Source organism: Gorilla gorilla, chromosome 6 (genome assembly GCF_029281585.2).
Source record: "Gorilla gorilla gorilla isolate KB3781 chromosome 6, NHGRI_mGorGor1-v2.1_pri, whole genome shotgun sequence".
Lineage (NCBI taxonomy): Eukaryota > Metazoa > Chordata > Mammalia > Primates > Hominidae > Gorilla > Gorilla gorilla.
Window position 1 is genome coordinate 151,927,256 of NC_073230.2, and position 23,125 is coordinate 151,950,380.

Below are 23,125 nucleotides of genomic sequence, written 5' to 3' on the forward strand. Positions count from 1 at the left end.
CTGTTGAGTGCACACTAGTGTCTACAGTTGCTAGAGCAAAAGTCTCTCCATATCCTCTAAGGCAGAAGTTCTGTGAAGACCCCATGACAAAGGGACAAAATCAAACAACATGTTTAGGGACAACACAGGAAAAACCGATATTATCAAAGCTCCAAAACCTGGCTACCTCAGGCTTGGCCAGTTATTCGTGAGCAGAGAGGTGTGTCATCTACATGGCAGTCATGGCCTGGATGGGTCTGGAACTGTGGCAAGGTAAGGCTCTGAGACAAGGCGCCAGGAGAAAGATGAATTCAATCATCCATTTCTGCCAGGAAGAAAAGCACCAGGAAGGAATCAGATGTACAGTTTGTCCTCTGGGGACCTCTGCCCTGATCCTCAATAAATCTCCTTTTAGACGCCACCTGCAGCAATTCCCACATTTCACATGCTCTCCATGGCTTCCATTGGCCTTATGGTCAGCTCTGCCAAGATCTGTATTCTTGGGCAAGACAGAATCCTTCTGAATCTCAGTCTCTTCCTCTATAAATGGAAATAATTTTGCTCTGCACAAATCACAATTAGCATGTTTGTGGGAAGTTAAACTGTGAAACTCAGCATCAATGAAAAGCAATGTACCACTGTTGCTTATGAAAACTCTTGTAAAGTTGTCAGGCACCACGCACCATCTAAGTACAGCAGTGTTAGGTATAAGGCCATCAGTGATTAGAGGGGGTACAGGGTGGAGAGGGGTCTCTGAGCAGTGGATCTCCTGGCTCTGGGGAAGCTGGCTGGGTGGCCATACCAGGAGCTGAACCTGAAGGTACTCTGTGTGTCCTCTCAACTCCACGGGCCCCACTGTGGCATTTTTTCCAATTCCCTCTGGTTTCCATTTGCTTCCTCCCTCTAGCCCCCTGGCCATGTCCAATTTCAACACCAAGTTTCTGAGCTTCTCTCATTTTGTTCACTGTCTCCAGAACATCCCTGCTTCTTGTACCTTTCAAAGGATTCAAACTTGAACTCTGCTCACTCCTGTCTATCACCAACCTGAGCTCAGAGTTGCTGAGAAGGGAAAGCACCCTCATAAGGAAGCTCCTCGTTTCATTATATCATTAGACTTGAGCGCAGACAGCATCTCCATCTCCACACTGCTCTGGCCAGGTTGTGCCTCAGTCAATTACACAACTGTGTCTTAGTAGCCTTGGTAGGGCCCAAATCAGGATATTCTCTGGGAAGATTCACTTTGTACTGAGCCAAGCATAATCTCACTGCATCAAAAATAGAAAATGATCATCTGATCATTCTGGTTCAGACTGTCAACCCTGAGCAGGTGGGTCAGTTTGCATCACCTGAGTGCAGGTTGCAAGGACAACCATGAGGCTGCATAAAAAGAACCTATGACAGGATGCACATGAGACAGACAAATGTCTTCACATTGAAGAAGGGGAGGAGTGCGCCATTGGTTTTCCATCCTCCAGATGCACTGAGAAAGCTCCTACAGAAACTGTGCCCCCTCCTTCTTTGAAACACTTCCCATCCTTAAGCCTTGGTAGGAAGGAGAGAAATCTGGAAGCCCAGAATCTTATGGAATGCTGAGTCTCCCTTCTCCTTACCCCTTAGTGTTGGAATTCTCATTCCCCAAAATCTTGCATTTGACCTTCCTGCACACTGACTGGAGAGAAGCATCTTCATATTCACAGGAATGAGCCTTAGATAAGACTTTGTTCCTCTCATGTGGGCCCCAGGACACTGAAATACAAGCTTTTTACCAATGCTTGCCCTTCCTTAAGTACATTAAATACATTCCCAATAGGTGGAAAGATTCGTAAACAGCTAGGCCATTCTCCCTCCTTCTAACCCTCATCTCCAGGGCCTAAGAAAGCCCAGCTCTGTTATCTGGGGCTTGACTTTCCCTGTCTTCCCCATCCCAGTATCCTTGCAGGAAACAGCCGGTCTCCCTCTCTGCTCTCAGAAGGCAAGTATCCTTATCACCTGTGAATCACAAACCCAGAGAGTGGCCAAACATAGCCAGGCTGTTGCAAGACCCTGGGAAGAGGAAAGCTGCAGGTTTGTTTGTGCTGGGAGGAGTGGTGACCCTCACCTCACAGTCACCTCCTCTCTGGATCCTCGTGAGGTATAAAGATGAGTCCTCCACCACTAGTCAGGCACACTCTACCATTATGAATCCACTTCTGATCCTTACCTTTGTGGCAGCTACTCGTGAGTATCATGCCCTGCCTCAGGCCCCAACCACCCCACTGTTCCTGGCCGACAAATGTCCTTCCATTCTTACCACCTCTCCTCTTTTGACTGTGCTCTGATATTCCGTTTCCTCCATCTGGCATCTCTCCTTCCCATCCTCCTTGGGCTCTTTTTAAGCCTCACCTGTTCACCTTCTCCTTGACTTCACTCCCACCACTGTCATTCATCCATATCCGAGTTGTGGTTGGAGAAGCTGGGAAGGGGGCCAGGTGGGGCTGTCCCACGAAATGAAGCAGCAGGCTTCAGGCTTGGCTCCGACAGCAACAGAATAGCACCACTATAGCTGCTCCTAACCTCGAATGCACCTGGGGAGGTTGAAAAATTACTCATGCCAGAGACTCAGCTCTAGAAATTCTAACTTCAATTGTCTGGGGTAGAGCTTGTGTTCTGGGCTTTTAAGCTTCCCAGGTGATTTTTAATATTTCCAGCCCTGCAGCCAAGGTTAAGAATTGCTGTTCTATTGGCCAATAACAAAGTCTACCTTTGTTCTGCCAAAGTGAGCCTGAGGGCTGCCCTCAACTCTGCCCTGACTGCACAGATCTGAGCTATGGGGGAAGGTGGTCATGGCCAGGTCTATGCAGACAGGGGGTTTTCCTAGCTTGGCAAAAGCGTCCTGACAATCCAGGGCCCAAATAGCCAGGGGAAGTACACAGGTGATGAATAAAAGAGAGAAGCACTCAGTGGGAGAGACAACCACATCCCAACTCCTATCCCACTGGAAGCATTGTGAGGACATTCCTTGCTACTTCAGCCTGGTGACCCCAGGAGAGGTCTGAGCCCCCACAGGGTACCTAGCTATGTGCCCTGGAGACACAGAGACTTGGGAGCCACATCCAGTGATGATCACCAGAGGTGGCAGAGCTCCCTCCCTTGCCTAGACTCACTGTGCTTGTTAAGGATTTCTAATTAGCAGGAAGAAACCGCAGGCTGGGAGCGCCACCCCTAACATGCTATTGACTTGCCTTCTCCCTTCCCATCTCCACTCCAGTTGCTGCCCCCTTTGATGATGATGACAAGATCGTTGGGGGCTACACCTGTACGAAGAATTCTCTTCCCTACCAGGTGTCCCTGAATTCTGGCTACCACTTCTGCGGTGGCTCCCTCATCAACGAACAGTGGGTGGTGTCAGCAGGTCACTGCTACAAGTCGTAAGTGTGGGGCCCCTGACTGCAAACCTCCCGGCCAGTCTGCCTGGGAGAGCTTGGCTTCAGCCCAGGGAACTATTGAGGTTGGGTAAGATGGATGGGAGAGGTGGTGGAGAAGAAAACTTGTTGGCAGCAGCGGACTCTCCAGAGCAGAGAGTGAACACAAGACAGGAAGCTCTCACACCCACGCAAATCCATGAAACAGCAAGGGTTGTGGTCATAAAAGCAGGCAGGGATGATCTTGGGGTGGTGAGAGCTAGTGAGAAGAGCAGGCTAGTACTTTTGCTGGTTAGCTACACATTAAAGCCACCTAAGAAAGACTTTTTAAAAATACAGATGTCTTTGTCCTATCCCAGGGCAATTAAGTCAAAATTTTCAGGAAGAGGGTATGAATGTCAGTGAGAATTTTACACTCTACCTCTGGTAACTGTAGAGTGTATAGACAGAGCTGAGAACTGCTGCCTACACCAAGAACTCTCAAACCTGAATATGCATCAGAACACCCTGCAGGCTTGTTAAGGCACAAATCACTGGGTCCCATCCCCAAGGTTCTGATCAGTAGGTGGGGGTAAGGACCAAGAATTCACATTTCGAACAAGTTCCCAGGAGATGCTAATGCTATGGCTACCCTTGGATTAGATTACACAGAAGGGTGGTTCTCACCAGGCCAAGAAGGGAGGGAGGAACAGGCACTGTGCACAGTTAGCAAAGGCCTGGGGTGAAGAATGCTGGGAAAACTTCAAGGAGCTCCTTGTGCCCACAGTGCTAGTGACTGTGGAGATTGTGGGAAAGAGTCTGGGAAGGCAGGTTGAGGAGCAGCCTCTGGTGGGATCCCTTTGACTCTTCCCCACTGCACTACCACCAACCTCTGAAGCAGATAGGTCCTGGGTCTCACATCTGCACTGACCCACATCCTTCTGCTGCCCATGCGATATGGCCACACACCCCAACCCATGCCTCCAGAGATGTCCATGAGCAGGGAGCTTGAGGAACCTGGGGAAGGTGGGATAGGTGCCCTGGCTGTGGGAGAAGGTCTTCACCACGTCTGCCCTGCCCATCAGCCGCATCCAGGTGAGACTGGGAGAGCACAACATCGAAGTCCTGGAGGGGAATGAGCAGTTCATCAATGCAGCCAAGATCATCCGCCACCCCCAATACGACAAGAAGACTCTGAACAATGACATCATGTTAATCAAGCTCTCCTCACCTGCAGTCATCAACGCCCGCGTGTCCACCGTCTCTCTGCCCACCGCCCCTCCAGCCACTGGCACGAAGTGCCTCATCTCTGGCTGGGGCAACACTGCGAGCTCTGGCGGTGAGTGTGACCCTGTGTCCTTCTACTTCCCTCCATCCTCACAATTACCAGGACAAACCATGCCCCTTAACTTAAATCCTCTCGCCTCCAGGCTTAAGACACATTTCGAGTGCCCATTACACACAGACTCTGCACTGGGCACCAGAGAGATGCAAAGTCTCAAGGACTTGGCTCCTAAAATCAAGTGACAGGACAAATGGAGAACTTGCTGTGATCACGTCTTGGGAGGGGTTCAACAATGATCATTCTGGGAACGAAAAGCCAGAGTCCCTTGCCAGGACTTATGTTCTGGAGTCCTCTCCAGGGGCTGTGTTCCTCTTCAGTGTTCCATCCAAGATTATTGTCTCCTTCTCTGGCCTGACCCACATTTCTACTTTCTTTGATCTCTTCCTGATCCTCACAGCCGACTACCCAGACGAGCTGCAGTGCCTGGACGCTCCTGTGCTGAGCCAGGCTAAGTGTGAAGCCTCCTACCCTGGAGAGATTACCAGCAACATGTTCTGTGTGGGCTTCCTTGAGGGAGGCAAGGATTCCTGTCAGGTGATTTCACCAACCCTTCCCATGCTGAGGCTCCCACTGATACCCAGGCCCCACCAGGGAAAAAGATTTGAACTCAAAAGGTGGTGGGGTTGAGGAGGCTCCCTGCAGTGCCCACATGGAGAAGTGAGGAAGACTCCCTTGGGCTACATCCTGTCTGCTTAGGAAGAACAGAGAATGGGCCACAATGAGAAGGACATGGAGCCACAGAGCTGGCTGGAAAGGGGTCTTTTAAGGTTCAGAGTAAATGTAGCTATATTCCTCCTCCATCTCTCCATACAACTTGTCCCTTCTTCATGCCAGGGTGACTCTGGTGGCCCTGTGGTCTGCAATGGACAGCTCCAAGGAGTTGTCTCCTGGGGTGATGGCTGTGCCCAGAAGAACAAGCCTGGAGTCTACACCAAGGTCTACAACTATGTGAACTGGATTCAGAACACCATTGCTGCCAACAGCTAAAGCCCCCAGTATCTCTTCAGTCTCTATACCAATAAAGTGACCCTGTTCTCACTGTCTGTGTCTGTGCCTGCTCCCTCTCACTCCTTCACACTGGAAAGCATCCTCCAATTTCAGGTTAGACACGACTGCCCCTTTAAAGGTAAGCATAGGCACCAGCTCCCAAAATGTGTTCCATGGTACACTAGATTAGCACATACAAAGAGATGGAATCCAAAAATAAGAAGAAGCTGGGGAGAAAGGGGGCACTGTTTTCTAGAGATACCTGTTTCAGAAAGGTGGTCTTTGGGGTGGGGGGGTGGGTATTGATTTTTATTTGGGCTTCTCACAGTAGTTAGAGCTACTCTGCCTTCAGAACAATTACAGCACAGAAAATGTGTCAGCATCTTCGAGGTGGCCCAAAAAACCTGACCAGCTGAATCTTCTTGCTAAAATACAATAATAATGACAAATCCTGTTGGTGATGACGTGCCTCTCCCAGGAATGTGTCGGCACCAAACCCTCGACCAAGCCCTCCGTTCTCATTCACCTGGAAAATCAGATGCAAATAAATCTCCCTGGCCCCCTAACTCTTCCCTCAGTTCCCTAGTTCCACCTCTGTGAGCAGGCTACAGAGATGTTCCGCCTACCATAGCAGGAGCCAGACTGTGACTTGGGAATCAAGCCCAGATCTACAAGCTGGGCTTGATTTTCATCTTCTTTGCCTTTGGGGTAGGATGCCACAGTGAATCCCACAGCTAACACCAGCTCCTCACTCTGACCAGGGAAAGAAACTACAGAGGGTCAGGATTCATCCATTTGATCAATTAACTGAGGAAGAATTCATTTTCATATAACTTGCTTGACTTTGAGACACTTCAAGTGAGTTATTTGGGATTCTTTAAAAGAGGTGGAAGGAAAGATCTGAGGACTGTGACACCACCAGCCACTCTGACCACAGGTTGGCTGGCTTGCACCCACTGGATGCAGTAGAGGGAGGCAGGCCCTGTGGCACCTCTGGCACCTGCCAAAGCCTCCTCCTGGCCATTCTGAGAGGGCCCATGTTGGAGCTGTAGCTCATCCAAGCTTGGCACCGAAGATCCAAGCAAGCTTCTCTTTGAAATTCCACCTTCACCTCTGTCCTAAGTGGTTGTGGACACCCCTGGGAGCTGGCACTAAGGGCCAGGAGCAGCCAAGGGAGACAGACAAGTTCAGAGCACATTTCCAGTTACAGGGAACAGAGCACAGGCCTCCAAGTGTCCACAGAGCAGCGTGCAAATTGCAGGGATGAGTAGAGTAAAACCTCTACATGGAGCACAGCATTCCTGGCAAACACAGGGGACTGCAGTCCACATGCTGTGGAATACACCCAAGTATGCATCAGACACTTGTTTGGTAAACAGTAAATGTGTAAGATCAATTACCTTGAGAGGGCCATCTGGGCTCCAGACGTGTGACTTGTGTGAGGAGACGGCTACCACTCACTATCTCCAGAGGAAAATAGGGCTCAGGGCTCGCACACAATGGACAGATACACACAGGTCACCCAGAACATCAATACATACAAACATCACTTTGTTCAACATGGATTTTGTTTTTATGGAGTCCAAACACAGACCCTAGTTCACCTTACAGCCTTGGGTTTGTCTGCCTTTGGAGATATATATCCAGTAGATAGATAGACAGACAAGACAGATACATTTTTTCCCTTTCTTACTATAATGTCAATGCCTCTTCTGAATATCATCGTCATTCAAGAGTCAAGGGAAGAACCAAACGCTTCATATAAACAGGGCTGGGCTGGGCAGGGAGCGTTAGTTTCCACTGTTTTCTGTCTCCATTCAGATCATCCCTATCAAAGCCCAGCTGGTCACCTCAAGCCAAGACACAGACATAAGGATCCCAATGGCCTTCCAGATGGCTGCTTCCACCTCCTACCTGGGCCACTAAGACTCTTTACACAGGAAAGTAAGTCACCCCACTGAGAAGGGTTGCCAGAAGAAACAGGGCATGAAAATCACAGATAACCATGGGAATTCTTCCAAGTGGTCAGTATAAAATATACCAACACTACCATCAGCAAAAACACAAAACAAGCAAAAACATGCTTATTCAAAATCCTAGACAAAATACTGTGCGGGAGCCAGGCCACGGGGTTGCCTTTTCACAGGCCACACAGCTTTCCCAGTCCATGTACTCACGTGGAACCGTGAGATGTGAAAGTCTGCAGGGCGTGTGCCCAGGATCCAGGCTGGTACTGTTCACCTATGGGTCCAGACCAAAGGGCAATAAGGCAGAAAGCTGATATCTGTCCACCGCCACGGCTTAGGGCCTCCTTCTCACAGAGGCTCCTAAGAGCCCCCACCTCAGCCTTCACTCAAAACATCTCCTTCTGGCTGAACTACAGCCAGGCTGGAGTGCCGTGGCATGATCTCTGCTCACTATAGTCTCCGCCTCCCAGGTTCAAGTGATTCAGCCTCCCAAGTACCTGGGATTACAGGCACTCGCCACCATGCCCAGCTGATTTTGTTTGTTTGTTTGTTTGTTTGTATTTTTAGTAGAGACAGGGTTTCACCATGTTAGCCAGGCTCATTTTGAACTCCTGACCTCAAGTGATCCAAGGTACTGGGATTACAGGCATGAGCCACCACTTCTGGCCCAGGACCCATTTTTTAAAAAAAATTTCAACTTTTATTTTAGACTCAGGGCATACGTGTGCAGGTTTGTTACATGGGTATATTGCGTGATGCTGAGGTTTGGGGCACAAATGTTCTTAACACTCAGGCAGTGAGAATAGTGCCCAATAGGTAGTTTTTCAGCCCTTTCCACCCTCCTTCTCTCTTCCCTCTAGCAGTTACAGTGTCTACTGTTCCCATCTTTATATCCATGTGTACCAAATGCTCAGCTCCCACTTATACAGAAGAACGTGATATTTGGTTTTACATACCTGTGTTAATTTGCTTAGAATTATGGTCTCCATCTCCAGCCACGTTGCTGCAAAGACATGATTTCATTTTTTTCATGGCTGCATAGTATTCCATGGTGTATATGTACCACATTTCCTTTATCCAATCTACAGTTGATGGCCACCTAGATTGATTCCATGGCTTTGTTATTGTGAATAGTGCTGTGACGGACATGCAAGAGCATGTGTCTTTTTGGCAGACCGATTATTTTCCTTTGGGTATATGCCCAGTAAAGGAATTGCTGGGTGGAAAGGTAGTTCTGTTTTTAATTATTTCAGAAATCTCCAAACTGCTTTCTGCATTAATTTTTCCATAAACTAATCGACAGTCAGGCCAACAGTGTATAAGCATTCCCTTTCCTCTGCAGCCTCGACAGCATCTTCTATTTTTTTTTTTTTTTTGACGTTTTAATAATAGCCACTCTGCAGCCAAGCTCTTTCAAGGCCAATGTGGGGTAGAGCCAAAAACATCCCTTTTCCAGAAGAGAATTCTTGCCTGCCCACTGGTAGAATTCTTGTTTTCATCTGTCTTTTATTTGTTTTTCAAAGAAAAACTGGCCTGTAATCCCAGCACTATACGCGGCCGAGGCAGGCGGATCACGAAGTCAGGAGATAGAGACCATCCTGGATAACACAGTGAAATCCCGTCTCTACTAAAAACATAAAAAATTAGCTGGGTGTGGTGGCAGGTGCCTGTAGTCCCAGCTACTCGGGAGGCTGAGGCAGGAGAATGGCATGAACCTGGGAGGCAAAGCTTGCGGTGACCTGAGATCATGCTACTGCACTCCAGCCTGGGCAACAGAGCCAGACTCTGTCTCAAAAAAAAAAAGAAAGAAAAGAAAAGAAAAAAAAGAAAAACCAAAGGTAAAGTGGTAAGATCTTACACACCTGAACCAGTTTGTAGCCACCAGAGCCTGCTGGGAAGGGGCCCCTCAAGCATGCATTGATCTTGTCACCTGCAATTTGAGAGATCAAGAAGCCCCATAGCAACCTACCATACAACTGCCCATCAGTGCCGATCCTTTCAAGGGATTATCTCAATTCTGACTCTGCAGACACTGGCAGCCAGAGGTGACAAACCCTGTGTATCTGTGGGCTTTCCTCGTCACCCAGGGCCACAATCGGCTGCCTGCCCTAGGCAGAGACACAGCAACATTCTCTTAAACTGAAATTAAGCATAAATCCACTTCACCAATAATCATCTGAGGGCTCAGTCCCTGTCTCCTTCCTTGGGGATTTTAAAACACACATTTCTCTGACCAAACAGGTAGGTGAGATCTGACTTTAAAGGGGGGAAAATCGGGTTGAATTGAGGTATCAGGAATGAATCACAAGTGTTTTTGTGTGGGGACAGGCATCCACATCCCGAACTGTACCTGGAGATGGAGAAAAATGCAGGAGAGAAGAGAAAAAAAGGAGGACAAAGAGTCTGAAAGTCTTTGAAAGCTTCTCTCGTGGTTCTTTCTGGCTCTGGTTGCTTTGCCAAGGTCTTGAGTGCAGGCAGGGCCAGCTCTGGCTGGGAGCTGCTGCTCTGGGACATGGAAGAGTCACTTCACCTCCAGAAAGTTCATTTGATCATCCGTAAAATGGGCAATCCCATAGGTGGTTGTGATGATAAAATGAAAAAAAAAAACATTCTTAACTTACATGAGTTACATGCTGTATAGTAAGTTATGTGCTATATAGGAAGCACACAGAAATAATTCACTGTTATCATAACTGAAGGACAGTGGTTTGGTGTGCTAAGCAGTAAATACAAGCCAGAAAAAATGTCTGAGAGAAGTAGACAAAGAAATCTATAGTTCAGAACCAACAGTACCAAGAATGACATGTCCTCCAAATTGAGCTTGGGCAGGTAGATCTGAACCTATCCTACACATCTGAGTCTATGATATGAGGTAATAGTCTCCACCTATAGCTATCTTCTCTGCCTGTAAGGTCATTCCTTTTGAAGAAAGCTGACCTCAGACTATACTGTGATCATTTAAAGAAGAGCACAAAATACTGGAGAAGGCTAGTCTTCAAGCTCTAGATACAGAAAATCCTCATATTCTTGGGTGTTCCCTTTCAGACAGAGAATCAGAGCCACAAGCACTAATCCAGTAACCCCCTTTCCCAAAAACGTTTTCCATCTCCTACCAAGGTTCACATCCCTGTTGAGTGCACACTAGTGTCTACAGTTGCTAGAGCAAGAGTCTCTCCTTATCCTCTAAGGCAGGAGTTCTGTGAAGGCCCCATGACAAGGGGACAAAATGAAACAACATGTTTAGGGACAACACAGGAAAAACCCATATTATCAAAGCTCCAAACCCTGGCTACCTCAGGCTTGGCCAGTTATTCATGAGCAGAGAGGTTTCTCATCTACATGGCAGTCATGGCCTGGATGGGTCTGGAACTGTGGCAAGATAAGGCTCTGAGACAAGGTGCCAGGAGAAAGATGAATTCAATCATCCATTTCTGCCAGGAAGAAAAGCACCAGGAAGGAATCAGATGTACAGTTTGTCCTCTGGGGACCTCTGCCTTGATCCTCAATAAATCTCCTTTTAGATGCCACCTGCAGCAATTCCCACACTTCACAATGCTCTCCATGGCTTCCGTTGGCCTTATGGTCAGCTCTACCAAGATCTGTATTCTTGGGCAAGACAGAATCCTTCTGAATCTCAGTCTCTTGCTCTATAAATGGAAACAATTTGGCTCTACACAAATCACAATTAGCATGTTTGTGGGAAGTTAAACTGTGAAACTCAGCATCAATGAAAAGCAATGTACCACCGTTGCTTATGAAAACTCTTGTAAAGTTGTCAGGCACCATGCACCATCTAAGTACAGCAGTGTTAGGTATAAGCCCATCAGTGATTAGAGGGGGTATGGGGTGGAGAGGGGGTCTCTGAGCAGTGGGTCTCCGGGCTCTGGGGAAGCTGGCTGGGTGGCCATACTAGGAGCTGAACCCGAAGGTACTCTGTGTGTCCTCTCAACTCCAAGGGCCCCACTTTGGCATTTTCTCCAATTGCCTCTGGTATCCATTTGCTTCCTCCCTCTAGCCCCCTGGCTGTGTCCGATTTCAACACCAAGTTTCTGAGCTTTTCTCATTTTGTTCACTATCTCCAGAACATCCCTGCTTCTTTTACCTTTCAAAGAATTAAAACTTGAACTCTGCTCACTCCTGCCCATCACCAACCTGAGCTCAGAGTTGCTGAGAAGGGAAAGCACCCTCATAAGGAAGCTCCTCCTTTCCTTACATCATTAGACTTGAGCACAGACAGCATCTCCATCTCCACACTGCTCTGGCCAGGTTGTGCCTCAGTCAATTACACAACTGTGTCTTAGTAGCCTTGGTAGGGCCCAAATCAGGATATTCTTTGGGAAGTTTCACTTTGTACTGAGCCAAGCATAATCTCCCGGCATCTAAAATAGAAAATTCTAGACCCACCCCTCCACATCTTCGTTATTCAACCCAATATGTCACCCATTTACCATGTGCTCAAATCTCTACCTACTGCTGATTCTCAGATCACATCATAACCCAGATTTACCATGGTCCAAACTCTGACATCTGATTGGGGCCATGTCATTCTGGTTCAGGCTGTCAGCCCCAAGCAGGTGGGTCAGTTTGCCTCACCCTGAGAGCAGGTTGCCAGGGCAACCATGAGGCTGCATAAAAAGAACCTATGACAGGATGCACATGAGAGAGACAAATGTCTTCACATTGAAGAAGGGGAGGAGTGCGCCATTGGTTTTCCATCCTCCAGATGCACTGAGTAAGCTCCTACCTAAACTGTGCCCCCTCCTTCTTTGAAACACTTCCCATCCTTAAGCCTTGGTAGGAAGGAGAGCCATCTGGAAGCCCTGAATCCTATGGAATGCTGAGTCTCCCTTCTCCTTACACCTTAGTGTTGGAATTCTCATTCCCCAAAGTCTTGGATTTGACCTTCCCCGACACCGACTGGAGAGAAGCATCTTCATATTCACAGGAATGAGCCTTAGATCAGACTTTGCTCCTCTCCTGGGAGCTCCAGGACACTAAAAAGCCAAGCTGGTTACCAATACTTGCCCTTCCTTAAGTACATTAAATACATCCCAAATAGTTAAACAGATTCCTAAACAGCCAGGCCATTCTCCCTCCTTCTAACCTTCATCTCCTCGGCCTACGAAAGCCCAGCTGTGTGATCCGGGGCTTGGCTTCCCCTGTCTTCCCCATCCCAGCATCCTTGCAGGAAAGGGCTGCTCTCTCTTTCTGCTCTCAGAAGGCAAATTTCCTTATCACCTATGAATCACAAACCCAGAGAGTGGCCAACATAGCCAAGCTGATGCAAGACCCTGGGAAGGGGAAAGCTGCAGGTGTGTTTGTGCTGGGAGGAGTGGTGACCTTCACCTCACAGACACCTCCTCTCCGGATCCTCGGGACGTATAAAGACAGGTCCTCCACCACCAGTCCGGCACACTCTACCACCATGAATCCACTCCTGATCCTTGCCTTTGTGGGAGCTGCTGGCGAGTTTCATGCCATGCCTCAGGCCCCAACCACCCTCTTTCCTGGCAGACACTTGCCCTGCCATTCTTGCCACCTTTCCCATTTTGACTGTGTTCTGATATTCTATTTCCTCCATCTGGCATCTCTCCTTCCCATGCCCCTTCGGCTCTCTTTAAGCCTCACCTGTTTCAGCTTCTCCCTGATTTCGCTGCCACCACTGTCATTCATCCATTTCTGAGCTGTGGCTGGAGAAGCTGGGAAGGGAGACCAGGTGGGGCGGGCCCACGAAATGAAGCAGCAGGCTTCAGGCTTGGCTCCATAGCACCAGTATAGCACCATTATATCTGCTCTTAACCTCAAATGCACCTGGGGAGGTTGAATAATTACTCATATCAGAGACTCAGCTTTAGAAGTTCTAACTTCATTCTCTGCGGTGCAACCTTTGTACCGGGCTTTTAACATTCCCAGGTGATTTTTAACATTTCCATGCATGCAGCCAAGGTTAAGAATTGCTGTTCTATTGGCCAATAACAACGTCTACCTTTGTTCTGCCAAAGCGAGCCTGGGGGCTGCCCTCAACTCTGCCCTGACTACACATATCTGAGCTATGGGGGAAGCTGGTCATGGCCAGGTCTATGCAGCCATGGGGTTTTCCTAGCTTGGCCAAAGTATCCTGACAATCCAGGGCTCAAATCGCCAGGGGAAGTACACAGATGATGAATAAAAGAGAGAAGAACTCAGTGGGTGAGACAACCACATCACAATTCTTATCCCACTGGAAGCATTGTGAGGACATTCCTTGAATCCTCAGCCTGGTGACCCCAGGGGAGAACTGAGCCCCTGCAGGGTACCTAGCTATGTGCCCTGCAGACACAGAGACTTGGGAGCCACATGCAGTGATGCTCACCAGGGGTGGCAGCGCTCCCTCCCTTACCTAGCCTCACTGTGCTTGTTGAGGATTTCTAATTAGCAGGAAGCAACTGAAGGCTGGGAGCGCTACCCCTAACGTGCTACTGACTTGCCTTCTCCCTTCCCATCTCCACTCCAGTTGCTGCCCCTTTTGACGATGATGACAACATCATTCAGTGGTATACCTGTGAGGAGAATTCTGTCCCCTACCAGGTGTCCCTGAATTGTGGGTACCACATCTGCAGTGGCTCCCTCCTCAGCGAACAGTGGGTGGTGTCACCAGCTCACTGCTACAAGTAGTAAGTGTGGGGCCCCTGACTGCAAAGCTCCCAGCCAGGCTGCCTGGGAGAGCTTGGCTTCAGCCCAGGGAACTACTGAGGTTAGGTAAGATGGATGGGAGAGGTGGTGGAGAAGAAAACTTGTTGGCAGCAGTGGACTCTCCAGAGCAGAGAGCGAACACAAGACAGGAAGCTCTCACACCAAGGCAAATCCATGAAACAGCAAGGGTTGTGGTCATAAAAGCAGGCAGGGATGATCTTGGTGTTTGGCAGAACTAGTAAGAACAGCAGGCAAGCACCCTTTGCTGGTTAGCTACACATCAAAGTCACCTAAGAAAGAGTTTTTAAAAATACTGATGCCTGTGTCCTATCCCAGGCCAATTATCAGGAATTTTCAGGAAGAGGGTGTGAATATCAGTGAGTATTAAACATTCTACCGCTGGTAACTGTAGATTGTATAGACAGAGCTGAGAACCGCTGCCTACACCAAGAACTCTCAAACCTGAGTTTGCCTCAGAACTACCTGCAGGGTTGTTAAAGCACAAATCACTGGGACCCATCCCCAAGGTTCTGAGCAGTAGGTGGGGGTAAGGACCAAGAATTTACATTTCTAACAAGTTCCCAGGAGATGCTAATGCTATGGCTACCCTTGGGTTAGATTACACAGAAGGGTGGTGCTCACCAGGCCAAGAAAGGAGGGAGGAACAGGCACTGCGCGCAGTTAGCAAAGGCCTGGGGTGAAGAATGCTGGGAAAACTTCAAGGAGCTCCTTGTGCCCACAGTGCTAGTGACTGTGGAGATTGTGGGAAAGAGGCTGGGAAGGAGGGTTAAGGAGCATCCTCCGGTGGAATCCTTTTGACTCTTCCCAACCCCATTACCACCAACCTCTGAAACAGAAAGGTCCTGGGTCTCACAGCTTCACTGACCCCCATCCCTCTCCTGCCCATGTGATATGGCCACACACCCCACCCGATGCCTCCAGAGCTGCCCATGAGCAGGGAGCTTAAGGACCCTGGGGAAGGTAAGATGGGTGTCCCAGCTGTGGGAGAAGGTCTTCACCATGCCTGCCCTGCCCATCAGCCGCATCCAGGTGAGACTGGGAGAGCACATCGAAGTTCTGGAGGGGAATGAGCAGTTCATCAATGCAGCCAAGATCATCCGCCACCCCAAATACAACAGTTGGACTCTGGACAATGACATCCTGCTGATCAAGCTCTCCATGCCTGCTGTCATCAATGCCCACGTGTCCACCATCTTTCTACCCACCGCCCCTCCAGCTGCTGGCACCAAGTTCCTCATCTCTGGCTAGGGCAACACTCTGAGCTCTGGTGGTGAGTGGGACCCTTTGTCCTTCTCCTTCCCTCCATCGTCACAATTTCCAGAACAAACCATGCCCCTTAACTTGAATCCTCTCACCTCCAGGCTTAAGACACATTTCTAGTGCCCATTACACACAGGCTGTACAGTGGATGGACATCAGAGAGATGCAAAGTCTCAAGGACTTGGCTCCTAAAATCAAAAGACAGGACATATGGAGAACTTGCTTTGATCACGTCTTGGAAGGGGTTCAAAAATGATCATTCTGGGAACTAAAAGCCAGAGTCCCTTGCCAGGACTTATGTTTCAGAGTCTTCTCCAGGGACAGTGTTCCTCTTCAGTGTTCCATCCTAGATTATTGTCTCCTTCTCTGGCCTGATCTACACTTCTACTTTCTTTGTTCTCTTGCTGATCCTCACAGCCAACTATCCAGATGAGCTGCAGTGCCTGGACACTCATGTGCTGACCCAGGCTGACTGTGAAGCCTCCTACCCTGGAGAGATTACCAACACCATGTTCTGTGTGGGTTTCCTTGAGGGAGCCAAGGATTCCTGCCAGGTGATTTGACCCCTTCCCATGCTGAGGTTCCCACTGATACCCAGGCCCCACCCGGGAAAAAGATTTGAACTCCCAAGGTGGCGGGGCTCAGGAGGCTCCCTGCACTGCCCCCATGGAGAAGTGAGGAAGACTCCCTTGGGCTGCATCCTGTCTGCTTAGGAAGAACAGAGAATGGGCCACTGTGTGAAGGACGTGGAGCCAAAGAGCTGGCTGGAAAGGAGTCTTTTAAGGTTCAGAGCAAATGTAGCTATATTCTTCCTCTGTCTCTCTCTTCATACAGCTTGTCCCTTCTTCTCCCCAGGGTGACTCTGGTGGCCCTGTGGTCTGCAATGGACAGCTCCAAGGAGTTGTCTCCTGGGGCTATGGCTGTGCCCAGAAGAACAGGCCTGGAGTCTACACCAAGGTCTACAACTATGTGGACTGGATTAAGGACACCATAGCTGCCAACAGCTAAAGCCTCTGGTCCCTCTGCAGTCTCTATACCAATAAAGTGACCCTGCTTTCACTGTCTGTGTCTGTGCCTGCTCCTTCACACTCCTTCACATTGGAAAGCATCCTCCAATCTCGGGTCAGCCACGACTCCCCCACTTAAAGGTAAGCTGAACCCTCATCTCCCAAAATATGTTGCATGGTACACTAGATTAGCACATACAAATAGATGGAATCCAAAAATTATAAGAAGCTTGGGAGAAAGGGGGGCACTGTTTTCTAGAGAAATGTGTGTTTCAGAAAGTTGGTCTTTGGTGGGGGGATACTGATTTTTATTTGGGCTTCTCACAGTGGGTAGAGCTACTCTGCCTTCAGAACAATCACAGCACAGAAAATGTTGTCAGCATCTTCGAGGCAGCCCAAAAAATCCGACCAGCTGAATCTTCTTGCTAAAATACATCAAAAAAGACAAATGCTGCTGGTGATGATGTGACTCTCCCAGGAATATGTCAGCACCAAACCCTTGACCAAGCCCTCCCTCCTCATTCACCTGGAAAATTAGACTCAAGCAAAGCTCCCTGGCCTCCTACCTCTTCCCTCAGTTCCCTAGTTCCATCTCTGTGAGCAGGCTAGAGAGATGTTCCACCTACCATAGCGGGAGCCAGACTGCGACTTGGGAATCAAGCCAGGTCTGCACGCTGCATTTTCATCTTCTTTGCCTTTGGGGTAGGACGCCATATGAATCCCACAGTTAACACCAGCTCCCCACTCTGACCAGGGAAAGAAACTAGAGAGGGTCAAGATTCACCCATTTGATCAATTAACTGAGGTAGGTTTCATTTTCATATAACTTGCTTGCCTTTGAGATACTTCAAGTGACTTATGTGGGACTCCTTAAAAAAAAGTGGAGGGAAAGACATCTGAGCAGCCACTCTGGCCACATGTTGGCTGGCTTGCACCCACTGGATGCAGCAGAGGGAGGCAGGCCCCCTGGCACCTCTGGCACCTGCCAAAGCCTCCTCCTGGCCATTCTGAGAGGGACCATATTGGGGCCATAGCTCATCCAAGCTTGGCACCGAAGATCCAAGCAAGCTTCTCTTTGAAATTCCACCTTCACCTTCTGTCCCAAGTGGTTGTGGACACCCCTGGGAGCTGGTAACAAGGGCCAGGAGCAGCCAAGGAAGACAGACAAGTTCAGAACACATTTCCAGTTACAGGGAACAGAGCACAGGCCTCCAAGTGTCCACGGAGCAGTGTGCAAATTGCAGTGATGAGTAGAGGAAAACCTCTACATGGAGCACAGCATTCCTGGCAAACACAAGGGACCGCAGTCCACATGCTGTGGAATAAACCCAAGTATGCATCGGACACTTGTTTGGTAAACAGTAAATGTGTAAGATCAATTACCTTGAGAGGGCCATCTGGGCTCCAGATATGTAGTTCATGTGAGGAGAGGGCTACCACTCACTATCTTCAGAGGAAAACAGGGCTCAGGGCTTGCACACAATGGAGATACACACAGGTCACCCAGAACGTCAATACATACAAACATCACTTTGTTCCACATGGATTTTGTTTTTATGGAGTCCAAACGCAGACCATAGTTCACCTTGCAGCCTTGGGTTTGTCTGCTTTTGGAGACATATATCCAGTAGATAGATAGACAAGACAGATACATTTTTTTCCCTTTCTTACTATAATGTCAGTGCCTCGTCTGAATATCATCATCACTCAAAAGTCAAGGGAAGAACAAAATGCTTCATATAAACAGGGCTGGGCAAGGAGTCTTAGTTTCCCCTGTTTTCTGTCTCCATTCAGATCATTCCTATCAAAGCCCAGCTGGTTACCTCAAGCCAAGAGACAGACATAAGGATCCCAATGGCCTTCCAGATGGCTGCTTCCACCTCCTACCTGGGCCACATAGAGTCTTTACACAGAAAACTGAGTCAGCCCTGTGAGAAGGGTTGACAGCACAAACAGTGCATGAAAATCACAGATAACCATGGTATATCTTGCAAGTGGTCAGTGTAAAATAAACCACCACCACCACCACAAAAAACACAAAACAAGCAGAAAAATGCTTATTCAAAAATCTAAGACAAAATACTGTGTGAGAAACAGGCCACGGGGTTGCCTTTTCTCAGGCCACACAGCTTTCTCATTCCATGTGCTCACATGGACCGTGAGATGTGAAAGTCTGCCGGGCGTGTGCTCGGGATCGAGGCAGGTACTGTTCACCTGTGGGTCCAGACCAAAGGGCAAAGAGGTAGAAAGCTATAACTCTGTCCACCGCCACGGCTTAGGGCCTCCTTCTCACAGAGGCTCCGAAGAGCCCCCACCTCAGCCTTCACACAAAACATCTCCTTCTGGCTGAACAACAGCCAGGCTGGAGTGCCGTGGCATGATCTCTGCTCACTACAGCCTCTGCCTCCCGGGTTCAAGTGATTCAGTCTCCCAAGTACACGGGATTACAGGTGCATGCCACATGCCAAGCTAATTTTTTTTTCTTTTTTGTATTTTTATTAGAGACAGGGATTTACGATGTTGGCCAGTGTGGTTTTGAACTCCTGACCTCAAGTGATCCAGAGTGCTAGGATTACAGGTGGGAGCCACAGTTTCTGGCCCAGGCCCCATTTTTTTAAAAATAATTTCAAATTTTATTTTAGATTCATGGGGTACATGTGCAGGTTTGTTACATGGGTATATTGTGTGATGCTGAGGTTTGGGGCACAAATGATCTCCTCACTCAGGAACTGAGCATAGTACCCAATAGGTATTTTTTCAGCCCTTTCCACACTCCTTCTCTCTTCCCTCTAGTAGTTGCAGTGTCTACTCTTCCCATCTTTACATCCATTTTTACCCAATGCTCAGCTCCTACTTATACATGAGAACGTGATATTTGGTTTTCTGTTCCCGTGTTAATTTGCTTAGGATTATGGTCTCCAGCTCCATCCATGTTGCTGCAAAGGACATGATTTCATTCTTTCCATGGCTGCATAGTATTCCATGGTGTATATGTACCACATTTCCTTTATCCAGTCTACCGCTGATGGCCACCTAGGTTGATTCCATGGCTTTGCTACTGTGAATAGTGCTGTGACGGACATGCAAGAGCATGAGTCTTTTTGGCAGAACAGTTACTTTCCTTTAGGTAAATGCCCAATAAAGTAAGTGCTGGGTGGAAAGGTAGTTCTGTTTTAAATTGTTTCAGAAATCTCCAAACGGTTTTCTGCATTAATTTTTCCATGAACTGATTTACACTCTGGCCAACAGTGTACAAGCATTCCCTTTCCACTGCAGCCTCACGAGCATCTTCTATTCTGTGGACATTTTAATAATAACCACACTGCAGCCAAGCTCTTTCAAGCCCAATGTGGGGAAGAGCCACAAACATCCCTTTTCCCAATGAGAATTCTTGCCTGCCCACTGGTAGAATTCTTGTTTTCAGCTGTCTTTCATTGTTTGCTTTTCAAAGAAAAACCAAAGGTAAAGTGGTATGATCTTCCACAACGTGAACCAGTTTGTAGCCACCAGAGCCTGCTGGGAAGGGGCCCCTCATGCATGCATTGATCTTGTCATGTGGAATTTGAGAGATCTAGAAGCCCCATAGCAACCTACCATACAACTGCCCATCAGTGCTCATCCTTTCACAGGATTAGCTCAATTCTGGCTCTGCAGACACTGGCAGCCACAGGTGAGAAACCCTGGGCCTCTGTGGGCTTCCTTCATCACCCAGGGCCACAGTGGGCTGCCTGTCCTAGGCAGAGACACAGCAACATTCTCTTAAGCTGAAATTAAGCATAAACCCACTTCACCAATAATCATCTGAGGGCACAGTACCTGCCTCCTTCCTCGGGGATTTTAAAACACACATCTCTCTGACCAAACAGGTAGGTGAGATCTGACTTTAAAGGGGGGAAATTGGGATGAATTGGGGTATCAGGAATGAATCCCAAGTGTTTCTGTGTGGCGAATGGCATCCACATCCCAAAATATACTTGGAGATGGGGAAAAAAGCAGGAGAGGAGATGGGTAAAAAAGGAGGACAAAGTGTCTGAAAGTCATTGAAAGCTTCTCTCGTGGTTCTTTCTGGCTCTGGTTGCTTTGCCAAGGTCTTGAGTGCAGGCAGGGCCGGCTCTGGCTGGGAGCTGCTGCTCTGGAACATGGAAGAGTCACTTCACCTCCAGAAAGCTCATTTGATCATCTGTAAAATGGGCAAGCCCATAGGTGGTTGTCATGACAAAATGAAAAAAACCTTCTTAACTTATACGAGTTACATGATGTATAGTAAGTTACATGCTATATAGTAAGCACACAGAAATAATTCACTGTTATCATAAATGAAACACAGTGGATTAGTGAGCTAAGCACTAAATGGAAGCCAGAAAGATGTCTAGAGAAGTAGACAAAGAAATCTGTAGCTCAGAATGAACAGTATCAAGAATGACATGTCCTCCAAATTGAGCTTGGGCAGCTGTATCTGAACCTATCCTACACATCTGAGTCTACAGTATGAGGTAACAGCCTCCACTATAGCTATCTTCTCTGCCTGTAAGGTCATTCCCTTTTGAAGAAAGCTGACCTCAGACTATACTGTGATTGTTTAAGGAAGAGCACAAAATACTGGAGAAGGCTAGTCTTCAAGCTCTAGATACAGAAAATCCTTACATTCTTGGGTGTTCCCTTTCAGACAGAGTCAGAGCCACAACCACTAATCCAAAAATCCCCTTTTCCAAAAAAATTTTCCATCTTCCACCAAGGTTCCCCTCCCTGTTTAGTGCACACTAGTGTCTACAGTTGCTAGAGCAAGAGTCTCTCCTTATGCTTTAAGCAGGAGTTCTGTGAAGAAACCATGCCAAGGGGACAAAACAAAACAACGTATTTAGGGACAACACAGGAAAAACCCATATTATCAAAACTCCAAAACCTGGCTACCTCAGGCTTGGCCAGTTATCTGTGAGCAGAGAGCTGTGTCATCTACATAGCTATCATGGCCCAGACGGTCTGGAAATGTGGCAAGGTAAGGCTCTGAGACAAGGCGCCAGGAGAAAGATGAATTCAATCATCCATTTCTGCCAGGAAGAAAAGCACCAGGATGGAATCAAATGTACAGTTTGTCCTCTGGGGACCTCTGCCTTGATCCTCAATAAGTCTCCTTTTAGATGCCACCTGCAGCAATTCCCACACTTCACATGCTCTCCATGGCTTCCATTGGCCTTATGGCCAGCTCTGCCAAGATCTGTATTCTTGGGCAAGACAGAATCCTTCTGAATCTCAGTCTCTTGCTCTATAAATGGAAACAATTTTGCTCTGCACAAATCACAATTAGAATATTTGTGGGAAGTTAAAGTGTGAAACTCAGCATAAATGAAAAGCAATGTACCACTGCTGCTTACATGAAAACTCCTGTAAAGCTGTCAGGCACCATGAACCATCTAAATATAGCAGTGTTAGGTATAAGCCCATCAGTGATTAGAGGGGATACGGGGTGGAGAGGGGGTCTCCTAGCAGTGGGCCTCCTCGCTGTGGGGAAGCTGGCTCGGCCACCACGCCAGGAGCTGAACCCAAAGTTACTCTGTGTGTCCTCTCAACTCCACGGGCCCCACTTTGGCATTTTCTCCAATTCCCTCTGGTTTCCATTTGCTTCCTCCTTCTAGCCCCCTGGCCATGTCCAATTTCAACACCAAATTTCTGAGCTTTTCACATTTTGTTCAGTCTCCAGAACATCCCTGCTTCTTGTACCTTTCAAATAATTCAAACTCGAACTCTGCTCACTCCTGCCCATCACCAACCTGAGCTCAGAGTTCCTGAGAAGGGAAAGCACCCTCATAAGGAAGCTCCTCCTTTTCTTACATCATTAGACTTGAGCGCAGACAGCATCTCCATCTCCACACTGCTCTGGCCAGGTTGTGCCTCAGTCAATTACACAACTGTGTCTTAGTAGCCTTGGTAGGGCCCAAATCAGGATATTCTCTGGGAAGATTCACTTTGTACTGAGCCGAGCATAATCTCACTGCATCAAAAATAGAAAATTCTAGACCCACCCCTCCACATCTTCGTTATTCAACCCAATATGTCACCCATTTACCATGTGCTCAAATCCCTGCACTACTGCTGATTCTCAGATCAAATCGTAACCCAGATTTACCATGGTCCAAACTCTGACATCTGATTGGGGCCATGTCATTCTGGTTCAGGTTGTCAGCCCCAAGCAGGAGGGTCAGTTTGCATCACCCTGAGTGCAGGTTTCAAGGACAACCCTGAGGCTGCATGAAAAGAACCTACAACAGGTTGAATATGAGAGAGACAAATGTCTTCACATTGAAGAAGGGAAGGAGTGGGCCATTGGTTTTACATCCTCCAGATGCACTGAGTAAGCTCCTACCTAACCTGTGCCCCCTCCTTCTTTGAAACACATCCCATCCTTAAGCATTGGTAGGAAGGAGAGCCATCTGGAATCCCTGAATCCTATGGAATGCTGAGTCTCCCTTCTCCTTACCCCTTAGTGTTGGAATTCTTGTTTCCCTAAGA

General features: G+C 48.1%; 1 protein-coding gene, 1 pseudogene and 2 gene segments (V, D, J or C); all 4 read left to right on the plus strand.

Moving 5' to 3' along the window:
* The window catches only part of LOC101146757 (T cell receptor beta constant 2-like), a 112,979-nt gene that overhangs the window by 37,274 nt on the left and 52,580 nt on the right, over positions 1-23,125 (plus strand).
* LOC101146303 (T cell receptor beta constant 1-like) overlaps positions 1-23,125 on the plus strand; it is an 84,071-nt gene that overhangs the window by 17,693 nt on the left and 43,253 nt on the right.
* Positions 222-5,743, plus strand: LOC101147134 (serine protease 1). Its single transcript, XM_055347142.1, has 5 exons — positions 222-252; positions 3,227-3,386; positions 4,445-4,698; positions 5,102-5,238; positions 5,539-5,743. Exons 1-5 carry the CDS (start codon positions 222-224, stop codon positions 5,689-5,691), a joined length of 735 nt encoding a protein of 244 aa, XP_055203117.1. The 3' UTR covers positions 5,692-5,743.
* Positions 12,167-16,670, plus strand: LOC109027595 (trypsin-2-like; annotated as a pseudogene).